This window comes from Cyprinus carpio, chromosome B17, assembly GCF_018340385.1.
Source record: "Cyprinus carpio isolate SPL01 chromosome B17, ASM1834038v1, whole genome shotgun sequence".
Classification (NCBI taxonomy): Eukaryota; Metazoa; Chordata; class Actinopteri; order Cypriniformes; family Cyprinidae; genus Cyprinus; species Cyprinus carpio.
Window position 1 is genome coordinate 14,034,397 of NC_056613.1, and position 21,488 is coordinate 14,055,884.

General features: G+C 37.5%; 1 protein-coding gene and 1 long non-coding RNA gene across 4 annotated transcripts in view; both read left to right on the forward strand.

Annotated features, from left to right (window-relative positions):
* Nucleotides 1-727: 727 nt before the first annotated feature.
* On the forward strand, nt 728-3,951 carry LOC122140225. Of its 2 annotated transcripts, none has more exons than XR_006156919.1 (3): nt 728-803; nt 1,037-1,186; nt 3,095-3,951. It is a non-coding gene; the product is annotated as an uncharacterized LOC122140225 (long non-coding RNA). The 2 variants fall into 2 exon arrangements; XR_006156918.1 differs by having other exon boundaries at nt 797-911; nt 3,095-3,950.
* A 1,018-nt stretch (nt 3,952-4,969) lies between these two features.
* The window catches only part of pacrg (PARK2 co-regulated), a 95,826-nt gene continuing 79,307 nt past the window's right edge, over nt 4,970-21,488 (forward strand). The window contains exon 1 of one of the 2 annotated variants that reach the window (XM_042742407.1): nt 4,970-5,190. In XM_042742407.1, coding sequence (XP_042598341.1) covers nt 5,098-5,190 — 93 coding nt within the window. In that variant the 5' untranslated portion in view covers nt 4,970-5,097. Of the gene's footprint in view, nt 5,191-5,548; nt 5,667-21,488 lie in introns of those variants that run through there. The other variant, XM_042742408.1, reaches the window with a different exon arrangement.

Consider the following 21,488-nt stretch of genomic DNA (forward strand, 5'->3'; position numbering starts at 1 on the left):
TATTTGGAAAATATTAACATGCATTTACATGTATATATTTTTATTTATATAATTTATATATTTGTATATAAATATACAAATGTAATACATTTTTCCTAAATATATACATGCATGTGTATATATATATATAAAATAAATATACACAACACACTGACATATATTATGTAAACAAAACCATTTATTTTGGATGCGATTAATCACGATTAATCGTTTGACAGCACTAATATATATTTAATGCTCTTAATGGTTTTCATGACATATTATTACAAACTGAGGTAAAGATATTTTATGTTGAGATCTTTTGAGGTATAAGCAACCTAAAATATTTTATTATATTTCTGCAAAGCTGCAATAACAGAGAGAAATAAATGTTCTGGTTTTCTAAAAAACAGACCCTTAAGCCCTGAGGCCTGAGCTGACTTCAAGTGTGAAACTTCTCTCCAGACAGAGTTACAGCTCATCTCAGCCACGGGCCTTCGTATGTTAGTTTGTGAGCAGGGACAGCATGGATTCAGCTTGAGCCAGAGGTGTATGTCATGTTGGCAATAAGATTTTTATATATTTATATTTTTTAACCGGTTGTTTTAAACTGTTGTGCTAAAACTGCTATGAAATGAAAACTGCTTGAAAGCGCCGTTACGAGCAGCTTCAGCTTGTGTAAGTCTTTGATTCCTTTATGTTAATCATTCTCACCTGTGCGCTAGGCTCAGAGAGTCTGCTGCTGTGTGTGATTGCAAGGAGGTGCTAATAACATTTTACTTAAACGCCATCTGCTCAGACTGCTGAGGTGGAGAGAGAGGGAAGTAAGAAAAAAATAAGAGAGTGAATAAAGAAATCAGTCTTCAACCAAACATCATTCTAATGGGAAAACTTACTGTACATCTATATGTGAACGTTTGCATCACATTTAGGTCTTAATTTAAACCTTTATTTAATTTAAAGCCAATTTTGCGTTTCTACAACAGCAAAATTCTCACAGTAGGTTGATTCAAGTGAAGTGCATAAAGTCCACTGACTGTTGCTTTGTACCTTTCAGGTGTCACCAAGGGAACATAATATGTGTGGAGACCTATTTGATCTTCTCAAGATTCACCTGGGAACACTTGCCTATCACCATGAAGATCAGTGAAATATAGCAGACCCCACTGAAGACCTCCAAAATCTGTCCAAGAATGAAATTCAGCAGGTAATATAATATGAATCAGAACTGACAATATTACTTTCTTAAGGTGTTTTCATAGATTAGATTAGCAAAATTGCAGTTGTCTACCCAGCAGGCACACAATGTCATGGGTTAAATTTTGGTTGTCAGTTCAACATCTAATGTAAGTATTAAAGGGATAGTTCACCCAAAAATGAAAATTTTATGTTTATCTGCTTACCTCCAGGACATCCAAGATATAGGTGACTTTGTTTCTTCAGTAGAACACAAACAAAGATTTTTAACTCAAACCGTTGCAGTCTATCAGTCATATAATGGCAGTCAATGGGCTCCATGGCTTTGAGAGTAAAATAAACATACACAGACAAAAACCAAATTAAACCCTGTTTATTAAATCAGTTTATTGCACAGGCCAATCGATTTGTGTCTTCAGACCTCAATGTATCGTCATAAGCTGCAGGGTTTAATTTTGGTTTTGTCTGTGTGTTTTTTTTAACTCTCAAAGCCCATTGACTGTCATTATATGACTGACAGACATTTCCATTTATTCATTTAGCAGACACTTTTATCCAAAGCGACTTACAGTGCATTCAGGCTATACATTTTTTTTACCTAACATGTGTTCCCCTGGGAATCGAACCCACAACTTTTTGCGCTCCTAACGCAATGCTCTACCACTGAGCCACCAGAACACTGCAAAAGTTATGTTGTCTATTGTCACAGAGATTTATGAAGCACCGCTCACAGAGACGTTGACAGAAATTATTGAATTGTGCATGCAAAGTTTCATAGAGCAATGGTAAATGTGACTTTATCTTTTTTTTGTAAAAATGTATTTGGTGCATTTTTGTCAAAATGGAAAAAATTCCTCCTCTGTAACAACTTTCCTTTTCTGTTAGATTCCAGATAGCTTTGTAGGCATTGTTTTGGCCAATTTTAATATGTAATACCCATATTTCACCATCCAGCCAGTTCCAGATGGACAACATCAAGTTCTATTCTACTTTATTTTTCATTGAATATCCTGTTTATTCATTACATTATGAAAGTAATGGCAATTCATGTTGACTTTAGATATAGGCTAAAATAGATGATTTCAGATGCTGTTTTAAGCAGTTTCCCAGGGATTCATTGATTAAAGAAAGTAGCCCCATCTGATTTAAAAAAATCCCATCTAAATTAGAATTTTATTCTACGGCTTTTAAGTTAAGCTCAGTTAATAATTCTCAGGCAAATGAAAAAAGTCAAAAGGGGCAGTCAGTCGGATCAGAGACTGGATTCGAACAGAATGAGCAAATAATCACCAGAAAATATTAAAACAGGCCAACCGTGGATGACAACAATAGAAAACAAAACAAATTAAAGGCCTCAATATGTCCCTGTAGGATATTGATTGTAGTATTGATCTAATCATTGGAATATTGTCTAAGAGTGTGTTGTTTTTCACTGCCTTAAAGAGGAGACAGATTCTAAACAACTTTTAGAATATTACAGCTTTTACTGTATTTTGTATTAAATAAATTCAGCCTTTGTAGGCATAAGAGAAAAGATAAAAAAATCTTATTACTACACACCGCAAAGATTCAAAAGGTGAGGTGTGTAAATATATTTGAATATATATTTAAATATATTTATTCATTTTGTACTCATAACTCTTAACATTTGATCATTCACTAGTGCAGATATTCACCAGAATATGATACGCAACTGCTTTTGAGCTCCTGAATTATTAGCATATTCTCACAACACAGCAACGAAACGCCAGCGGAAAGGAGAAGACAAGTGCACAAACAATAAAACCAAACATGAGAGAGTATTGCTACTTGCTCGTGGAATCTGAAGCAAACTCTTATGCTGATGACTTTTTGTGATGCTACACAGAAATGTACTCTCAGATGCATTGTTTACCATCCTGTTTTCTCTTTGTTACAGTCACAGTTTTACTTCCTGACAAAGTCAAGTTGCTGATGTGTCATATCTGTGGCTGTCCTGCAGAGAAGCTCGAACCCGCAGCCCTAATGGGCCGTTTGGGGGATGCTGATTGGCATATCCGATGAGTCCTGTCGGTTGTGTTGTGTGTGTCCAGCCCAGCTTCTGTTACTCCGAGGTGTGCATTTTCCTCTGTTAATGGTCCTGCAGCACCAAACTTTCTGGTGATCGCTGTCTAATTGCTGCCTGTGTCAGTGGATGCCACATCAGCCCTGAGAAAAACGGCCAAATGAGACACACATCAAACGCGAGCGGAGGCCGTGATGATGAAGATGAAGGTCTGCTGTTTACTCATTACACACATATCATGTGTGTGCGGCGGAGGCAGTGGGACTGAGACCTTGGCACTTCAAAATGGGTCTCGCACACATACACATCATTAGTGCCATGAGAATGGCATAAATGAGGCCCACGCACTCAGCACCTAATGGTTTGTGTCTGAGGGCAATTCTTTTAGCGATGTCATATGGAAAAACAGCATGATAACAGTAAAAATATGTGAAACTGTCCAGTGTATTTTCGTTTTAATGAGACAGGCAAACAAATAAGGCGGATAACTATAAATAACACAGTTAATTGATTTGTTTAGGGTCTTTTAGCATGAGATTGTCATGTAAAATATTTTTGATGCATTAAAAAATGATCACAAATGGAGTATACGGAGTATAACTTTGCAAATATTTCCCCTCAAACACACAAATACACAGCATTTCCTTCCTCGGAGGAGTCATAAAAACCAAATAGGAGTTTTCAGAGAAACTGCTTGCACACCACACTGAAGATTAATTACTGTAGCCTACTGCTGCGAAGAGTCCAGAGGCAAAGACACACCAGAGATTAAAAGTGCCAAACTCTTATAGTGGAATGATTTAGTGCAGTGAAATTCTCTCTAGATTTAGCAGACAATGTGCTAGTAAACCTGTAGGATACAGCATCACTGCATAAGCGTATCATTCAGGACGGACACAGTGCCGTCATTGAGGTGGGAAACTGGGAATGTTTTTCCCAGGCCTTGTGCTGAGGGAGGCCCTAAGGTGACTACGACAGTGATTCTCAACCACTAGAGGCATCAGGAAACTTTTAAGTGGGCCAAAAGATGAACTAAAAGGATTTGAAATAATATTTAATATTAATTTATTATAGTATTATTTTTAAATAATATTTAAAATATGAATTATTATAATATTTATTACATTTAATAATAAACATAGCCTATTAATATTTTAAAAATCTAACTTGAGTAAAATGTTAAAAATGCAAAACAATTAGGCATTTTTTTCTTTCTTTTTCATAGGGTATAATGGTCATGTGTATCCTAAAAAAGCTGTTTATTTTGTTTCGCTGTAATGTCAAAAATATTATTAAATTATTATTAAATATCAAAGCATGTTAAATTAAATGACAAAAGTTATATTGTTAAAAAGGTTGAGAACCACAGCACTAGTTGACTCATTAGACCCTTAAAATTGTCCCTGGACAGACACATAAGATGTTATTTGCTGTTTCGGTCTCACGTGTCTACTTTTAAAACTACAAAGGTGAGCCAAACCCAAAACTCTTAAAATATTTATTGGAAAAACAAAATCTAATTAGACTGAATAAAAGATGTGCAGAGATTCCTCATGCACTCCCATACATCACTGGAACATAATAATGCTTTCCCGTATTGATTATCATTTTGCTACTCTATAATTTCCCATCTCCCTTTCGTTTTTAATGACGTTTGATAAACGACTACAGAGCGCGAGTTGTTCCATAGCAAGATGTACATCCGGGTTTGTTTTTACCCTCCATAGCAACCGCAGCGCGTCCTTAACTGAGTCCTCATGGCAACACAAACAGACAAGCACTAATGCGACGCCATTGAGTTAGAAGGGGTTCAACGTGCAATTTTAGTCTTTTAATTTGTATTGCTATTTTTGAGTTTAAACTCTGTTTAGTTAGCAATGTGTACGAAAATGAGAACATTTCATCCTTTGGCTAAAGGAGAACTGAAAACGGAGGGGTTTACGGTGAAATCCACCATGAAGAATTCAGTGGTGAGTGTATGGTGATTTGTTATTCTTGGTTTGAAGTGTTTTTTTTTTTATATAATATATATTTTAGTTAAACTCAGGCGCGGCTCGTCTATATGGGAAAATATTCATCCAAAACATAGACCTCTAAATAAACTGAATCAATAATACATTGTAAATGTGTTCAGCATTCTGCAACAAATATTTTTAGGATTTTCTAGACTATTTTAAGTAGTAAAGTAAACAGTATATATTAAAATCCCTCGCATGATACATAATACTAATACAAGCGGGGCAGACAGTGCCTGAGACCTCCCGAGCTCAACTGCGCCCCATAATTTTGCAACGTAAATCTGTGGTAAAAAGGGGAACTGCAGCGCACTCTAATTGAGAGCCGTTGGGGCAGATTTGAGACTGCCCCGCTTATTTTCACTTTACTTTACGTGAACCTCACTCCACCAAGACAATATCAATCCGCTTCAGCAATGTGTCTGCATCAGGTCAGTAACTAGTTGGCATGTCTGTTTTTTTTTTTCTCTCTATGTGGAGTAGTGGATCAAATTAACAAAGTAGACTACTAACTCTAGACTACTAAAACTTAATCCTTTAGTTTAAATGTGCTCACATGAATAGCCTTTATATTGTTCTGTTGTGTTTGTTTTGTTTATTCTGAAAATAGACGTATGATCTTCTTTCCTCACCCAAATTTCTCCACAATTTGTAACGTTCTAAATTAGGGATCTCCAACCCTGCTCCTGGAGAGCTACCATCCTGCAGCTGCTCCAACCCAGACACCTGCTCTGTAATTAGCAAGTAGCAGCCCTGAACACCTTGATTAGCTGGATAAGGTGTGTTTGATTGGGGTTGGAGCTGAAATCTGCAGGACAGTAGTTCTCCAGGAGCAGGGTTGGAGACCCCTGTTCTAAATCAACATTTGGAGGTGATAAGGCAATTATCATACAGCATTTAATGCGTGCAACATTACTTCGAGCATGTCAATCAACATTAGACACCCACAGGATAAGGCAAGGACATCTCTGCCAAAATTTTGCCCCCATGTGTTCAGAGATTATAATATAAAGCTTACAAAATGTTTTTCAAATATTAATGCTATACGACCCAGAATCTGGCCCACCTAAATTTACAGTCAGGAGCACTACTAGTTAAACTAATACCAAAATATACTGATAATGAACACAGATGAACACACAGTATTTCCAAATTCCAGTAACCATAAATAATACCTGCATAAAGTATGGCATATTACTGTCAATCTATTTTGCCATCTGCATCAAACGAGTCAAACGTTGCTGGGGATTTTGATTCATCTTAATGACTCAATCCTTTTAACTCGGATTGCTATCATTACACTAGTAGGTAGTGACAAGTGAATGTCTTTTGTTTATGGATGGTTAATTTGCCTTGATGTGAACGTAGTTTTGATGGTCACGAAAAGAGATACTTTGTTCATTCAGTTCGTTTACTACTAGATATGCCTGTTCATTAATTTGGTTCACTAAATGAGATGTCTAATCGAGTGCCTCTCTGAGTCTTGTTCAGACTTGTTTAGCAAAGTGGGCTTATTCGTTCACAGTCTATGGTTCAGTGTATCCAACCAATATGTCTTTCACAGCCCACGCTCGAATGCTAAATGCTCGCGCTATAGTCAGTATTAAGTAACCGTTATAAAAATTATATAAAATAGTTGACTGTTATTGTATGTGAGGCATGAATTATTGTAAATGCTATCTTATTTTGGATTACTTTTCTGAAAAGAGGTAGCCTTAATGACATATGCAGCCGACAAATGCAATTTCTGGAGGGTGCAACCTTCGAAAATGAAGGAAAAATCATGAGTCATGTAAACAATCTGACGATTCTTTGTGGGATAACTTAGTGCTAGTGTTCTGTATTAATGTTCTTCTGCACATATCAATGTTACTATTATCTGTGTTAAAGGGAGTTCACCCCAAAATGAACATTTTGTCATTACACACTCTCATGTTGTTCCAACCCCCCCAAGACCTTTGTTCATCTTCGGAACACAAATTAAGATATATTTGATGAAATCTGAGAGCTCTCTGGCCCTGCATAGACAGCAACACAACTGCAATGTTCCCAGTCGCAGAAACATATAAAGGACATTGGTAAAACAGTCCATGTGACAAAAGTGGCTCAACTTTAATTTTGCGAAGCTACGAGAATACTTTTTGTGCACAAAGAAAACAAAAATAACATTATTTATCCAACAATACTTCTCCCCGAGTTACTGTCTTCCGCCATTTTGGAGAGTACCACGACGCCATGTGCGCTCTTTCCCCAGAACGTATTTAACGCAATCAGTGTTGTTTACATTCAAGAGAAAGCACACATGCTGAACATAAACAACGCTGATTATACACTGATAATTAATGACAGAATTTTCATTTTTGGGTGAACTAACCCTTTAATGGTGTAGTTTCTGTTCTAACGGGCTTGTACTGGTTTAATGTCCTACTGTTTAAAAAACAGTTTCCAAATTTGTTTCATACACAAAGTTTCAGTTACATTTATTAACACAGGTCATTAGTGATTTCATGAACTGTTTCATACATGGGAACATGCATTTTGGATTCATGAAGATGCATCATTCCCATGCATTGATTTCATGCATTCTTCTGTCTTTCTTTTTCTCTTTCTCTCTCTCTTTTTTGCACATATACTAGCATCTACAAAACAAACTGTCACTTCAAAATGGAGTTTCTGCTTGCTTTAGACATTTATTTCAACACAATGTGGGTCCCATTTTTCACCACACAGCTGACAGTTACCCATCATTCTCATTGTGCCCCACGACATCACCCCCATCAGTGCAGGCTGCGATATAATTGCCTAAAATGGGCCCGTCTCTTGATAGTGTCTATGAGTTGGCCAGAGATGAAGATGTATTAGATGCCCGTAACAAGTATAAAAGCCCATCAGTTTAAACTGGCAGCTCTTATCGCCTTGTTGAAAGATAGTATTTTCTTATTTTAGATTTAATCTCTGCAGTAGTTGAGAGAAGCATTTTGAAACATAAAGCCATAAGGATGGATTTAGAGAAATAATCTGACAGATTATATATAATTTACATTCATTTTTTTGTCCTACACAAACTGCATTTGTTAGGTTACATCCACACACAAATGAGCTATTTCACAACATGGATTGTGTTCATTTATTCTGTGTCTTTATGTTCACAACTATTAACACATGCACAAACACACAAAGTCCTTTAGCCCACAGTTACTTTCACTAATGAGCCTGTTTAGCATCTGCATGTGATTAATTAATTACCCTCCTTAACTCATGGCTAAACCTTCACTCCTGTGCTTAAACTGACCTAAATTTCCCCTATGTGCTAATTAAGGTTGTGATCTAGACTGTGGTCCCTCACAGGAGATGCTGAGTGTTGTTGAGGGCATGTCTGTTAATTTATGACTGTTCCTCATTATAGCCATCAACTCACATCAGTATGACAACCATCTTACTCTTAAATTAAAATTATAAGTCTTTCTTAAAGCTAAACAGCTGTTTTGTTTGCTCATTGTCCCGCTCAGAAGGTGCAAATATATTTTGGACTGTGCAGTTTTCCTCACGCTTCACCTCTAGGGAAGTAAAGTTGTCATGAGGATAGTTTGGTATGGTAAAATATAATTAAATTTAAGGTCAAAACATTACAGAGGTAGTTCGAATAAAGATTCAGATTCTAAAATTTATTCATCCTCATGTCACTCCAAACCTATCCCTGCATTCCATTCGGAAGGGCACATCCCTATGCCCTAATCCCTTCAAAGGGTCTACCCTCCGGAGTGAAAGCTTCGAAGGGTTGAAGGGTGTAGGGCAGTGGTTGCCAATCCTGGTCCTGCACACTTTTGGTGTCTCTTTTATCTGACACACACATTTGAGGTCTGGGAGTCTTCTCTAATGAGCTGATGAGTTGAATTAGGTGTGTTTGAATAGGGAGACATCTAAAATGTGCAGTGTTGGGGGTTCTCCAGAACCAGGATTGGGAACCACTAGTGTAGGGCAGTGCTTCTCAACCACATTCCTGGAGGACCCCCAGCACTGCACATTTTGCATGTCTCCTTAATCAAACACACCTGATTCAGGTCACCTGCTCATTATTAGAGATTCACAGACTTGAAATGGGTGTGTCAGACAAAGGAGACATGCAAAATGTGCAGTGTTGGGGGTCCTCCGGGAATGTGGTTGAGAACCACTGGTGTAGGGGACCAAACAACTGCATCATAATCAAGTGCCGATATGGAGGAGCCGTCATCATGCAAAGAATCTGCGCAAAGGATCATGGGAGCGTGAAGTGTCCATCAATTGTAACCTTCGAAATCCATCATTCCGAAGGGCCCTTTCAAGTGGCCAGTTTTAAGCACTTCGGTTTGGAACGACCCTTCAATATGGCAGCCATGATTGTTTTCACTCCAAAGTGCACTACGGAGGGCGATATATCCTATTTGGAACGCACCATAAGACTTTCTTTTCTCATTGAAAAACAAAGCCTTGTTTTAGCTGTATGAAGCATTCTGTTATAGTATGTTACTTAATGCTGCAAACCGGTGTCGCATAATATTTTATTTATATTTATAATCATAAACACTAATTGGTAGTGCAAAAGTTTTTGACATACTGTTTTGACATTTACTGTCTTACTGTAACAAACGTTTGTAGTTCGGGACGAAGGAGGCGGGAACATTCAAACAACACTTTAATAATAAAAATCCCACAAAAGAGCGCGACAGCCCCTCACGGATGAATGTGGCGCACAAACAGAACCAAAACATAAAACAAAGTCCAGGCCTAGTCCTCTCTCGTCTTGCACTGTCCTCACTCCTCCTTTTATCCTTCTGGAGCTCCTCTGTGGGACTCGAGACCAGTGAGTGGCGCAAGTGTCGTGCATTAGCATTTACTCCACCGTCCTCGCTCCGTTCCCACGGCTCTCGGCCCCGTCCCTCTCATCACACTTATATTTACTGTCATTCCTCTAGTTATTTATAGTGGACAATGGATCAGATGTCCTGCACATTGACAGGAAATTGCTTACATCTGCGTGTGGATACAACAAAGGTAGATAGTAACCAGTGGCTTGTTACACTCCAAAAAAAGACAAAAGAGCACCATAAAATAATTATAAAATAGGACTCATTTTCTCTATTTTGAGGAAATAAAATATTTTTTTGTTGGTTAACTATTTCATTATTTTTGGGATACATAAAGATATTTTATGGTGCTTTTATGTCTTTTTTTGCAGCTTAAAAGCTCCTTGTTAATTTTAATTGCATGCAAATAACATGACCAGCAGGCCAGTATTTAAAATGTCATTTTTTGTTCCATGGTACAAGATAATATGGGTTTGGATTTGAAACATGAGGGTGAGTGAGTAAGAGGCCGTTCACACGGAACTATTGTTTTTGAATGTAAATGTGCTAGATTATGTTTCTGACAGTTATCAAAACATGGTGCTGAAATTAATAGTTCTGAAACATTGATTTCACTTCTCTGGGTGTCACGTTTTTAAACACAAAAACACATTTGTGACCCTGGACAATAAAACCAGTCATAAGGGTCAATTTAACAAAAATAAGACAAAAACATCACCAGAAACAACAATAAAAAAACTTCACATTGATATATGGTTTGTTAGGATAGGACTGTATTTGGCTGAGATACAACTATTTGAAAATTTGGAATCTGAGGGTGCAAACAAATTGAAATATGGAGAAAATCACCTTTAAATTTGTCCAAATGAAGTCCTTAGCAATGCATTTTACTAATAAAAAATTAAGTTTTAATATATTTACAGTAGGAAATTTACAAAATATCTTCATGGAACATGATCTTTACTTAATATCCTTATGATTTTTGGCATAAAAGAAAAATCAATAATTTTGACCCATACAATTTATTTTTGGCTATTGCTACAAATATACCCCAGCAACTTAAGCCTGGTTTTGTGGTCCAGGGTCACATTTTGTGTGAATGGCCCCTAAATTATGTTAGAATTTTAATTTCTTTTTGGCAAACCATCCCATTGCACTGTGATTTCTTTAACAACAATTCTTGATTATAAATCTGTTAAAATTGGATGGCTGCTTGGACCAGCTCTGTTTGCCGAATTTGGCACATTGCAGGAAAAACTTGCTGTCTGTTAACAGAGCGGAGATTATCGTCATCTACAAATTGATGTGGTCCTACTTTCAAATCTGCTAATCCACAGTATATTGACACAGCAGCCCACATATCCTGCTGGCTGCATTAAACATTTAGAGGTGTTTCGCTCATTATGTGTGTAAAAGGTAGAAGAGTCAGAGGCTGATTCATCCAGCAGTCACATTCTCTCTCTGATGGCAAGCTCATCACTGGAGATGTTTAATATCTCCCATACCTCTCCCTCTTCTTAGAAATGCAATGCAGAGGGAAGCTCTGCAAAGTTTGTTATACAGTACAACAAAGCGTGTCATCCAGTCTGCGGCGTGTGTGCTTCCATGTGCACATAGATTTTCAAAAAATGAGAAAGATCTACTTACACATACGTTTCCTGTCAAACTCACCAGCAGTTCATCTTCGAGCGCTGTCTTACCGAATACACAATGCCTTTCATTACTGTTAGTAATTGCACCAGAAAGAGACAGAGGCAGGCAGACTGGAATATTTTTTCATGTCATTCTGTATTCTCCTTCATTTTTTTATGTCTGTTCGCTGTGTAAATTAATGACTGACACAGCCAGGGAGTGTTTACTTTCATGCTTGTTGTGAACGGGAGGGTTTGGTAGAGGAGTGCTTTTTGATATTTGTGCATTCTGCAAGGCTGTACTGTCATGAGTGTGTTAAGTTCTGTAGGTCTTAAAGAGGAGAGTATGAATTTACAAGCGTAGCCTACATTTATTTCAAGAGCCTTAACTGGTGGGTCGTGACCCAAAATTTGGTCACAGGTATGTTCTGATAGGATGAGAGGAATATAGTTGCAGTCAGGAGAATCGAAAGGGGGCCTAAGCTTTTGACCTGTTTTTTGTTTCTGCTCTCCCCTTTGAAACTTTATCTACTTTATAGAGTCGCAGACAGAAGGCTAAAACAGTGCTAAATGCAAATTATAAAATGCAGCTAGCCATATAATCTAACATACTGTAATTGAAGATAAAAAATGGTCTTATCAAAGAGAAAAAACATACTTCCCACATTTTTTGTTAACATCAGGCTGCCAAATACTATTTAACTTAATACTGTTACTTTTTTTGTCCCAGTATGATGTATTAAATTAATCACATGAATGTTTTATATATTAGTTTTTTTTATTTATTATTATTTATTTCATAAGTAAATTTAATTTCTACTGAGAAATAAGTATTATAGCCAGTAGATACTTGCTTCGCTACTTTTTAAGCTCATTAGATCATTAGACATAATATCATTTGGTCTTTTGGAAGCCTGTCTGTTATTTCATTGGCTGACTGCAGCAAGACATGTACCTTCACTCTCGGACAGAGAGCTACTTCATTACTTTCTGCAGGTCATAAACAAATCCCCCATCAAGAGCCGTACATAACCTAGCTACTTACATTCCTGGACATTTAGCATCACTTCAGCACACACCACTGGCCTGAGATCTGCCTCTAAACCTATTAATCTACCTCTCTCTGGTCTTTTCCTGTGGTTGCTGATGAATAGCCAGTCTGTGTGTTGAGCAGCATGATTTGCTGATAACAGCAAGGCCATTTGATGCCTTAAAAGCTGTGAATCTTGAAGCACACAGGCTTATTATGCTGCCAGGTATTTGTGGCCATAGAAACTGAATCAATACAAGGCCTCGCATCACTATCTTCTTTCCCATTTATCCTGCCACAGAGGATGAGTGGAAGAGCATTTTATTTTTCCACGTGGAGGTCTACACCTTCTTTTAAAGTGGGAAAAGCATCACCCTTTCCATGCCAGGGGGCAGTCAACGTGAAGAAGTTACGGATGAAAGGCATTTCTGGAGGACGGAAGGGAAAGAAATAGAGTAAAAATCCCTATGGGGAGCAGTAGATGTTCCTACATGGTCCAATCAGTGACAGTCCTTTTGTTAGCAGTTTTTTATTTCAGAGCTGGAGGGGCCAGAGGCCCAAAACAATAGTAACCTGCAATCTAATATGTGTCTCTTCACCAGTGTATTCATTAATTCATCAATCCACCCATTCACCTGTTTTTCTGACTGTTTCCTTCCATCCATGTACCTTCTGTCTCTATTCATCAATCCATTAATCCATGTTCTTGTTTGTCTCCATCCATCCATCTATCCATCCATCCATCTATCCGTCCATCTGTCTATTCATCCATCTGTCTGTCTGTTCATCCGTACATCTGTCTATCCAACCATTCATCCATCCATCCATCATCCATCCATCCATCCATCCATCCATCTAGCTGTCAGTCTCCATCCATCCTATCCAACCATCATTCGATGCATCCATTCATCCATTTGTCCATTTACTTGTCTGTCTCTATCCGATCTGTTCATATACAATCCATCCATCCATCCATCCATCTGTCTGTCCACCCATCCATGTTCCCATCTGTCTCCATCCATCCATTCATCCATCCGTCTGTCCGTCCATCCATTCATCCATGTACCTGTACCATCATTCATCCATTCATGTGCCTGTCTGTCTCCATCTCTCCATCATCCATCCATCCATCCATCCATCCATCCATCCATCCATCTGTCCATTCGTCCATTCCATCCATCCATCCATCCATCCATCTGTCTGTTCATCCATACATCTGTCTATCCATCCATCCATTCATCCATGTAGCTGTCAGTCTCCATCCATCCATTTGTGTGCCCATCGATGCATCCATCCATCCATCTGACCATTTACTTGTCTGTCTCTATCCATCTGTCCGTCCGTCCATCCGCTTGTCAAGTCTGCTGGAGAAGTGGATTTGTGGATGTCAGTCACAGGGCTGCATCTCAGCACTCATGCACTGTTGATCAAACACCCTCTCTGCTCTGAAGGCCCTTGACTGAACACATAGCATCTGGAAATGTTATTGCCTGCATAATTTTTCACCTTTCTCCCCTTTCCCTGGGCACTTTTCTTGTGCATTTCACATTTCAAACAGCAACATGAAACTGTGGATTAGTACTTTAGAGGCTGCATATGCACGCTAACTTCTAAATGCTTTCTTACTTTAAAATGAGATAGTTGTGGATTCCTTTGCGCTTTATAGTTTATCTCCAAAAGCGCCTTGTAATGAAAAGCTTCTTTAAAGATGAATGGATAATGGGCAGAACTCAGAAAAAATGTTTGTGCATGTCAATCTCGGGCTCTCTGTGACCTTTTTTGTGGTGTTGAGAAAAAGTGGCACTCTGGAAGACGTTACCTCTTTAAATTAAGTTCTCTGTTAAAATGCCATCTAGGCTATATTTAAGCATATTTTTCAGGATGTAATAGCTGATATATGCTTTTTCCGTAATCTATTTAACTCATTATTGACATTATTCAGTAAAAACCTTGCTGAACATCATTGATCTCCTTTTGTACTCATTGTTTCATGATACATCCGTGGTGCATTTTTTATAACAGCAGAAACAGCTTTTGTTGCTAAACATACATAGTGTCTGCCTTCTAACTGCCTTCTAATACCCTAGGCTTTGTATGAGTAAAATTACAATCATAGATAAATGTGAGTTTTCAACAGGTTTGGTGTCTTAGTGAGAGTGACGTCGATGCCCAAGATGAGGCTGATATGAGTGACAACGGTATAGAAAGGAAATAGTGAGAGTTAGAGCACGACTCAGATAAAGCTATTAGATAGCATCTGTGATCCATGATTGGGGTTCGATTCTGTGTCTTTATGGACAGCAAGCTTAGGAAAGTATGATTGGATGTGTTTGTCAATAGCGGTTAGCGCTTCACAGACAAAAGACAATCAATACGTAACATATGCTAGCTGCTCTGGAGATAAGACGACTTACAACCATTTGGCAGGAAGGGAAAATGTCAATATCACCTTTTCAGAATAAAAATTAGAAAATAAATTCTAAGTTGAAAAAAATAAATCAAAACAATTTGTTTTAGGTTCAAAAGCAAATAGGATCCTGGAGGGAGAAAAATTGGATGTAGACCAATGAGTGAAAAACTAATGAAACAATCATGAGCAAAAGGAAATGCAGAGTTTGAGTGAGATGAGCCTGTTGAAGCCTGAAGATGGATACGTGAGGATTTAGCAGTGAACTCGATTCAAGATGACAGTACGACAGAGAGTGCCCTTGAATCTGGTTCAGGCAGGGTCATAGCCATAGGATAATCCAGATGTCATGGACTGTTATCTCTCAAGGCCTTGTGACCGCCCACATGCTGTTAGCACATGAGGAATCATGGCTGGAAGGAAATCAATACACTCTAGAAAAGTCACATCATACCAATATGCTGCACAATGTCCTTTCTCTGACATTCTTCTTTAAAAATCTATAAGACGTACATTGCCATTATGTTGACCTGACCTTTTGGGAAGAGTGGGCTACTGGGAGTCCTAAATGAATTGGATCAGCTAAAGAAGAGACTGGTTAAACAAATAAATAACAAAAGGATGCATTATGTGATTACTCCAACTAAACCTGTTTTCTTTCTTTAGCTGATGCTTGTGACAGACGATTTCATTCAAATGAACTTACTTTATACTTATTACAGGGACAGTCCTTGTGGAGAAACCTTAGGTTAAGTGTCTTGCTTGATAGTGCACTGGCTCATGGTTTCCAGCCAACTTTAAAAATTTCACCACATTAGCTAACAGCACTCTGTTTGTAACCCATAACCTAGGTTACACCCATTTGTGGACCATGATACAAATGTTTCCATGATTATCTCACAGAAAATTCAAAGCAATTGCAATTTGTGTGATAATGCTGTCTTGAGAAGCGTGTGGGTATTATATTTTTCTAATTAATATTTGTTCTAAATTCAATCAAATAATTATACGTAATGTTAGCTTCAACCACCAACTTTTGAGAGTTTTTTGTTGTTGTTGTTGTTGTTGTTGTTTTGCATATAAAGTCTTGCATTAAATATTTTTATGTTGCCTGTAAACATAGCCTTTGGACTAGTAACTTGGTGGAAACTACCGTACAAGGCAGCCAAAAAAGAAAAATATCTCTTTTCCTTGAATAAATGTTTTTGTTTCTTTGAATCTTTTAACATGTGTTTTATCTTTCAGACTTTGAACACTGCAGTGCAGACTTTGTCTTCTGAAGAGCAGTCTTTGTGTATATTTCTAGGGGAATGTCCCTCTTCTCTAATATTGTCGACTTTGATTAGGAATTGTGATTGTGGTTTCTGTTGCAAACTTACTTAAAGGGATAATTCACCCAGAAATGAAAATTTGTAATTGTTTACTCACCCACATGTATTACAAACCTGTATGAGTTTCTTTCTTATGTTGAACATAAAAGAAGATATTTTGAAGAAAGCTGGTAATCTAACAGTTGACTTCCATAGTATTTATTTCTCTACTATGGAAGTCAGCGGGGACCAACTGTTTGGTTCTTCAAAATTCTTCAAAATATCTTCTTTGTGTTCAACAAAAGAAAGAAACTTATACAGGTTTGGAATGACATGAGGGTGAGTAAATGAAAAATGTAAATTTTTGGGTGACCTGTTACTTTAACTGTTTGGTTCCTCTTTTACTGAAGAGGACAGTTGCCTTTTGGGCTCCTGATGATCTCTATACAATTGATATTCCATTCTCTGTGCAGTTTTCTTTCTTCTGCCCATGCAAAATGTGGCAAAAGCATTAGAAGTTAGTTCTCAGAGTGAGATCAGATTAGTTTGTTTGCATTCTCTTTGGAATTCAATGATTTTCTTTTATCTGCTTTTATGATTTATCTGGTGAAGTCACTGTTACTTTACTTTAGTGTTACTTTGGAGAAATGTGATGTATGAAACATGATTTGAATTGTATTTGTTCTCTCTCTCTCTTTTTTTTTGCTACAATCAATTCATTTGTCATTCAGTTTTTTTTTCTTCTTTTTGCTCTGCTTCAATTGTCTCCTGAGAAAACGCCCCTGATGTGTTAATCACAAAGGCTAGCTCTAAAACAATTGCAGATACAGTAGATTTGATGATTAGGCTTTCTGAGATGTTGGTCCTCGGCAATTAATTGTTCTGATTACTCAAGCAAAAACCACAAATCAGCGGTTCAGTGGAATTAACAATAGAGCATTTAGATAGCTAAATGAAATAATGAACAGAATGGCTCTAGCTCATTTTTTAATTACGTGAAACAGTTGTCTAAAGAATAATCATCCTTTCTTGTAATTATAGATGATCAGATTATGGTGACAAATTTATATTCAAGCCTGACTAAAAGCTAAAACTACTGTCAGTTTCTGATACACAAAAGTGTATTAAACTCACTTTTATAACTGACACGTCATTTTTGTTTATTATTTTTAATTGGGTTCAGAGAATGTAGATGAAATCACACTCAGCTGCTTTAGATATGCCCTGGATCTCAGCAAGAGGTTCCAGGTGTGTGTGTGTGTGTGTGTGTGTGTGTGTGTGTGTGTGAGAGAGAGAAAAATGTGCCAGCTGTTTTATTTTTTTTGTGTGAATGTCACACCTAAATTCATACAGTACATGCATAATCAAATGTGTTCTTTTTTTGTCACCTGATGAAACTTGTGGTGGCTGTTAAGCTTGAAATCAGCAGTGGGATGTTGCCTCAGTTTTTGTCAGCCAAAAGATGCAGTATCTTGTCATCTGCTGAAGATGACAAACATTATGGGCTTATTGTGATGATGAACGCAGCTCTGGCTTGATCATCTCATGGTGTTCCAATATAAGACCAACAATCTGAACAGAACTGCTGACCAACAGTCAAAAAATCTCCAGCTTACACACATCTGCAAGGATACACACTCTTAAAGGTGTCCAGATGCCTTTGTAGATTGCAGTGAATGTGCTGATGGTTCACAATCATAGGTGTTATTCTTAAGAGCGCTGTTAAATTGGTCTGCACAGTCCTGAATAGATGCAGGTCTGATTACTGATCATGGCAGTAAATGTAAAGTGTGGCAAGACTGATCAATGTGCTTGATTCATTGAGCTGGCTCAGCAAAAAGTCAGCACCGGTGACCAGATGTGTGTGTGTGTGTGCGCGTAACACAAAGAGCTACAAACATTATTTATCCAAATACCAGCACTGCTTGTAGCATGTGAAACACAATAATGTCCTCCTCTAATTCATTTAAGAGTGTTCACTATACTACATTCATGTGCAAAGTGACAAAACAGACGACAGATTTTCACTGAATGTGGAGCAGCTGTATGAGGTTTCCACATTACCCACAATGGACTTACAGTTTAGTGTACAGTGTGTTAGAAATTATTTTTTATTATTAAGTAGTATTTGCCTCCTGGAATTATTTCTAACCATATAAGACATTCTATGGCTTTTAGTTATATCAACTGCTTTATTCATATTGACTGGCATTTAGTTATATCATCTGCTACAGATGTTCAGAGGCATAATATAACAAGACAGAATAGAAAAGACCTAAAATAGCATATTATATATATAAAAAAATAAAAAATAAATAAAATTAAATACACTATATATTTCCATTGCACATTTTGCTCCCACATTTGAAATATCTGGGACAATATTATCACTTACAGTGGCAGTTTGCCTTGAGCCTTTGTTAATTTCACTTGCCAGTGTACTGTGTGGTAAACGTATTGACAGAAATGACTCATTCTGGTACAAATTGAAACGACAGATGTATTATTAAAATGTTTTATCACTTTTCCTACAGCACATGGCTCATCCAGGTTTAGATTAAGACTATTAAAACAACATCTTCATTTTCTGTGAATGTTTGTGGCATCACTGAGTGAAGGTGATGCTTATAGGATTATAAGATTATGGAGGACAGTTTTACTAGGAAAGCTAAAAAATGCAGATGAGGGTTGTTGAAAGAGGATATTTTTACTACGACTTTGCTTTCTTGCATTTGTGTTTTGTAGAGCTGTGGAAATATTTGTGATCTTTATGTACTGTATGATCAGCTAGCTATATTAAGACTGAAAGCTGGTTGCTTTGTTGTACAATATGCTGCCATCAAAATGAATTTATTTAGGTTTTTTACAAGAGTTAGTTAGAGTCTGAAGAAATCAGCATTGTGTGGCCATTTTCAAGCTTTTTATCTTTGACTCTTATTCATAATAGAACACATGATGTTTGTTTCATCCCTCGTTCTCTTTTGTTCTACACAGTGAGCGCTGGCATCTTTGCCCGTGTGCTGTCATTTTTCATCAGAATCAGGAGTGACTCAGTTGAGCTCTGTCTCCTCACAGGGGCAACATACTCACTATAGCATTCAGCAGGCTACCGGTGGGGAGGAGTGTTAAATCAGGCTCTAAACACGACTTTAGGCTCCTGATGGCAACCCCCCCCCCCCCATTTCTCTCATTTGCATATTTCCTATTCTCCCCAAAAAAGGAAAGACTAGGAGAGAAGAATATCAACATTTCAGATTTTACTTACACAAATTTGATAATTATTAGGCTAAAGGCAATTAGAACACATCTAAATTACTGTATTTGTTTAACAATCAGCACATGTAAATATATTAGCTTACATTTTATGTTAAAACTACACTAGCCTTTAAAAATTTGGGCTGGGTATGATTTCATGTTTTTGAAAGAAGTCTCAGTTCACCAACACAGCATTTATCTGATCCAAAATATTGTAAAAAATAATAATATTGTGAAATACTAATACCAAGTGTAATTTATTTCTGTGACTGGAAAGCTGAATTTTCAGAAGTCATTACTCAGTGTCTCATGATCCTTCAGAAATCAAGCTGATATGGTTATTATTAACAATGTTGAATATAGCTGCTTAATTTAACCAAAACATTTATTTGAAAAGATTTTTGTAACATACATTATTGCTGAATAATACTAATAAAGTACTAATTTCTTTAAAAAAGTGTAGGTTTAGCATGTCACTGAAGAAAGGTGAAGTCAGATGTCCTCTTTGAATAAACCAGACATTGGTGTTATTTCAGAGTTTTATCACCATCACAGAAGGCTGTTGTTCTCATTTAAATTCTCACACTTCCAGTGTAAACGTTATATAATGTCCATCTGTCTCATATAATTTGGAACATTATGTAGGAGATAAAGTTGCAAAATGAGGGAAACGCCTCTATGGTTTTATGGACATTTATACCATTTCAAACAGCTTATGCTCATATTTCCCCATTCTCATCTACAGTGATTTGTACCACTTATTTCAGATAAATAGATAAAAAGATGAGCAATAACGTACTCTGATTTTTTGGTGTTCGGGTGACTTTTCTAAGGGACTTTCCCTTTAGGTTGTGTGTGTATGTGTATTAGTGGGTGGATTGGTGAGTATGTGTGTGGAGTGTGGAGGTGAATGCTCCATGAATAAAGAGAGGTAATTTAGTTGCCTGCAGCGGTTGTGTGAAGTCTGACCTTATCAGAGCAGCCTCTGTTTTTTCTTCTAAACCTGGTGAGTCACCAGCCACACACACACACACACACACACACACATACATTATCAGAAATGGAATGATATTGTCAGGGGAGTGTGTCCTGTGAGAGTAGGAGGCAAGAGAGAGCAGTGGAAATGTTAATGCGGGTTTCACCTGCCCGAGCGGAGAGCTGCAGCCCCTCACCAAGCATCCATCAGAGGCTTTCAGAAGCAGTTTAGGAGCCCAGAGAGAGCGAGAGAGATGTGGCCTCAGCTTGGGCAGGTGATTGATCACCTTCATGGAATAACACCATCTCCAATGCGAAGTCAGCCTGAGGATTAATGAGCTGCTCTCTCTCTGAGGTAGAGCGGTTTCCAGTGATTGAAACACAGCTTTCATAGAAAGAGATGGCTGAAGACTCACAACTCATTCCCCAGATGAGTGTGTGTGTTCTCGGTTTAACGGCAGATAGAATGGACTCTGCTGTCATCATCTTCCTTCACTCACAGGAAGTGCTCACTTGACCATCACTGTGTGGAGAACCTTTACTTCCTGCCCGTCCATCACAGGCTGAATGTTATCTGTTAAGATTCTGCTGCCATCTAAATGATTGAACTATGCATTGTGTACCAGATTGAATCTTATCATAGGCCTCTTTGAACCTATTGAATATGAATATGAATTTTCAGAAAATTCTGCCCAAAGATGAATAGTCATTATTCCAGTCATTATTCAGTCTTCTGAAGTCATACAAAAGCTTTGTCAGAGAAACAGATCAAAGTCATTATTTGTTGAAAAATGGTGACAA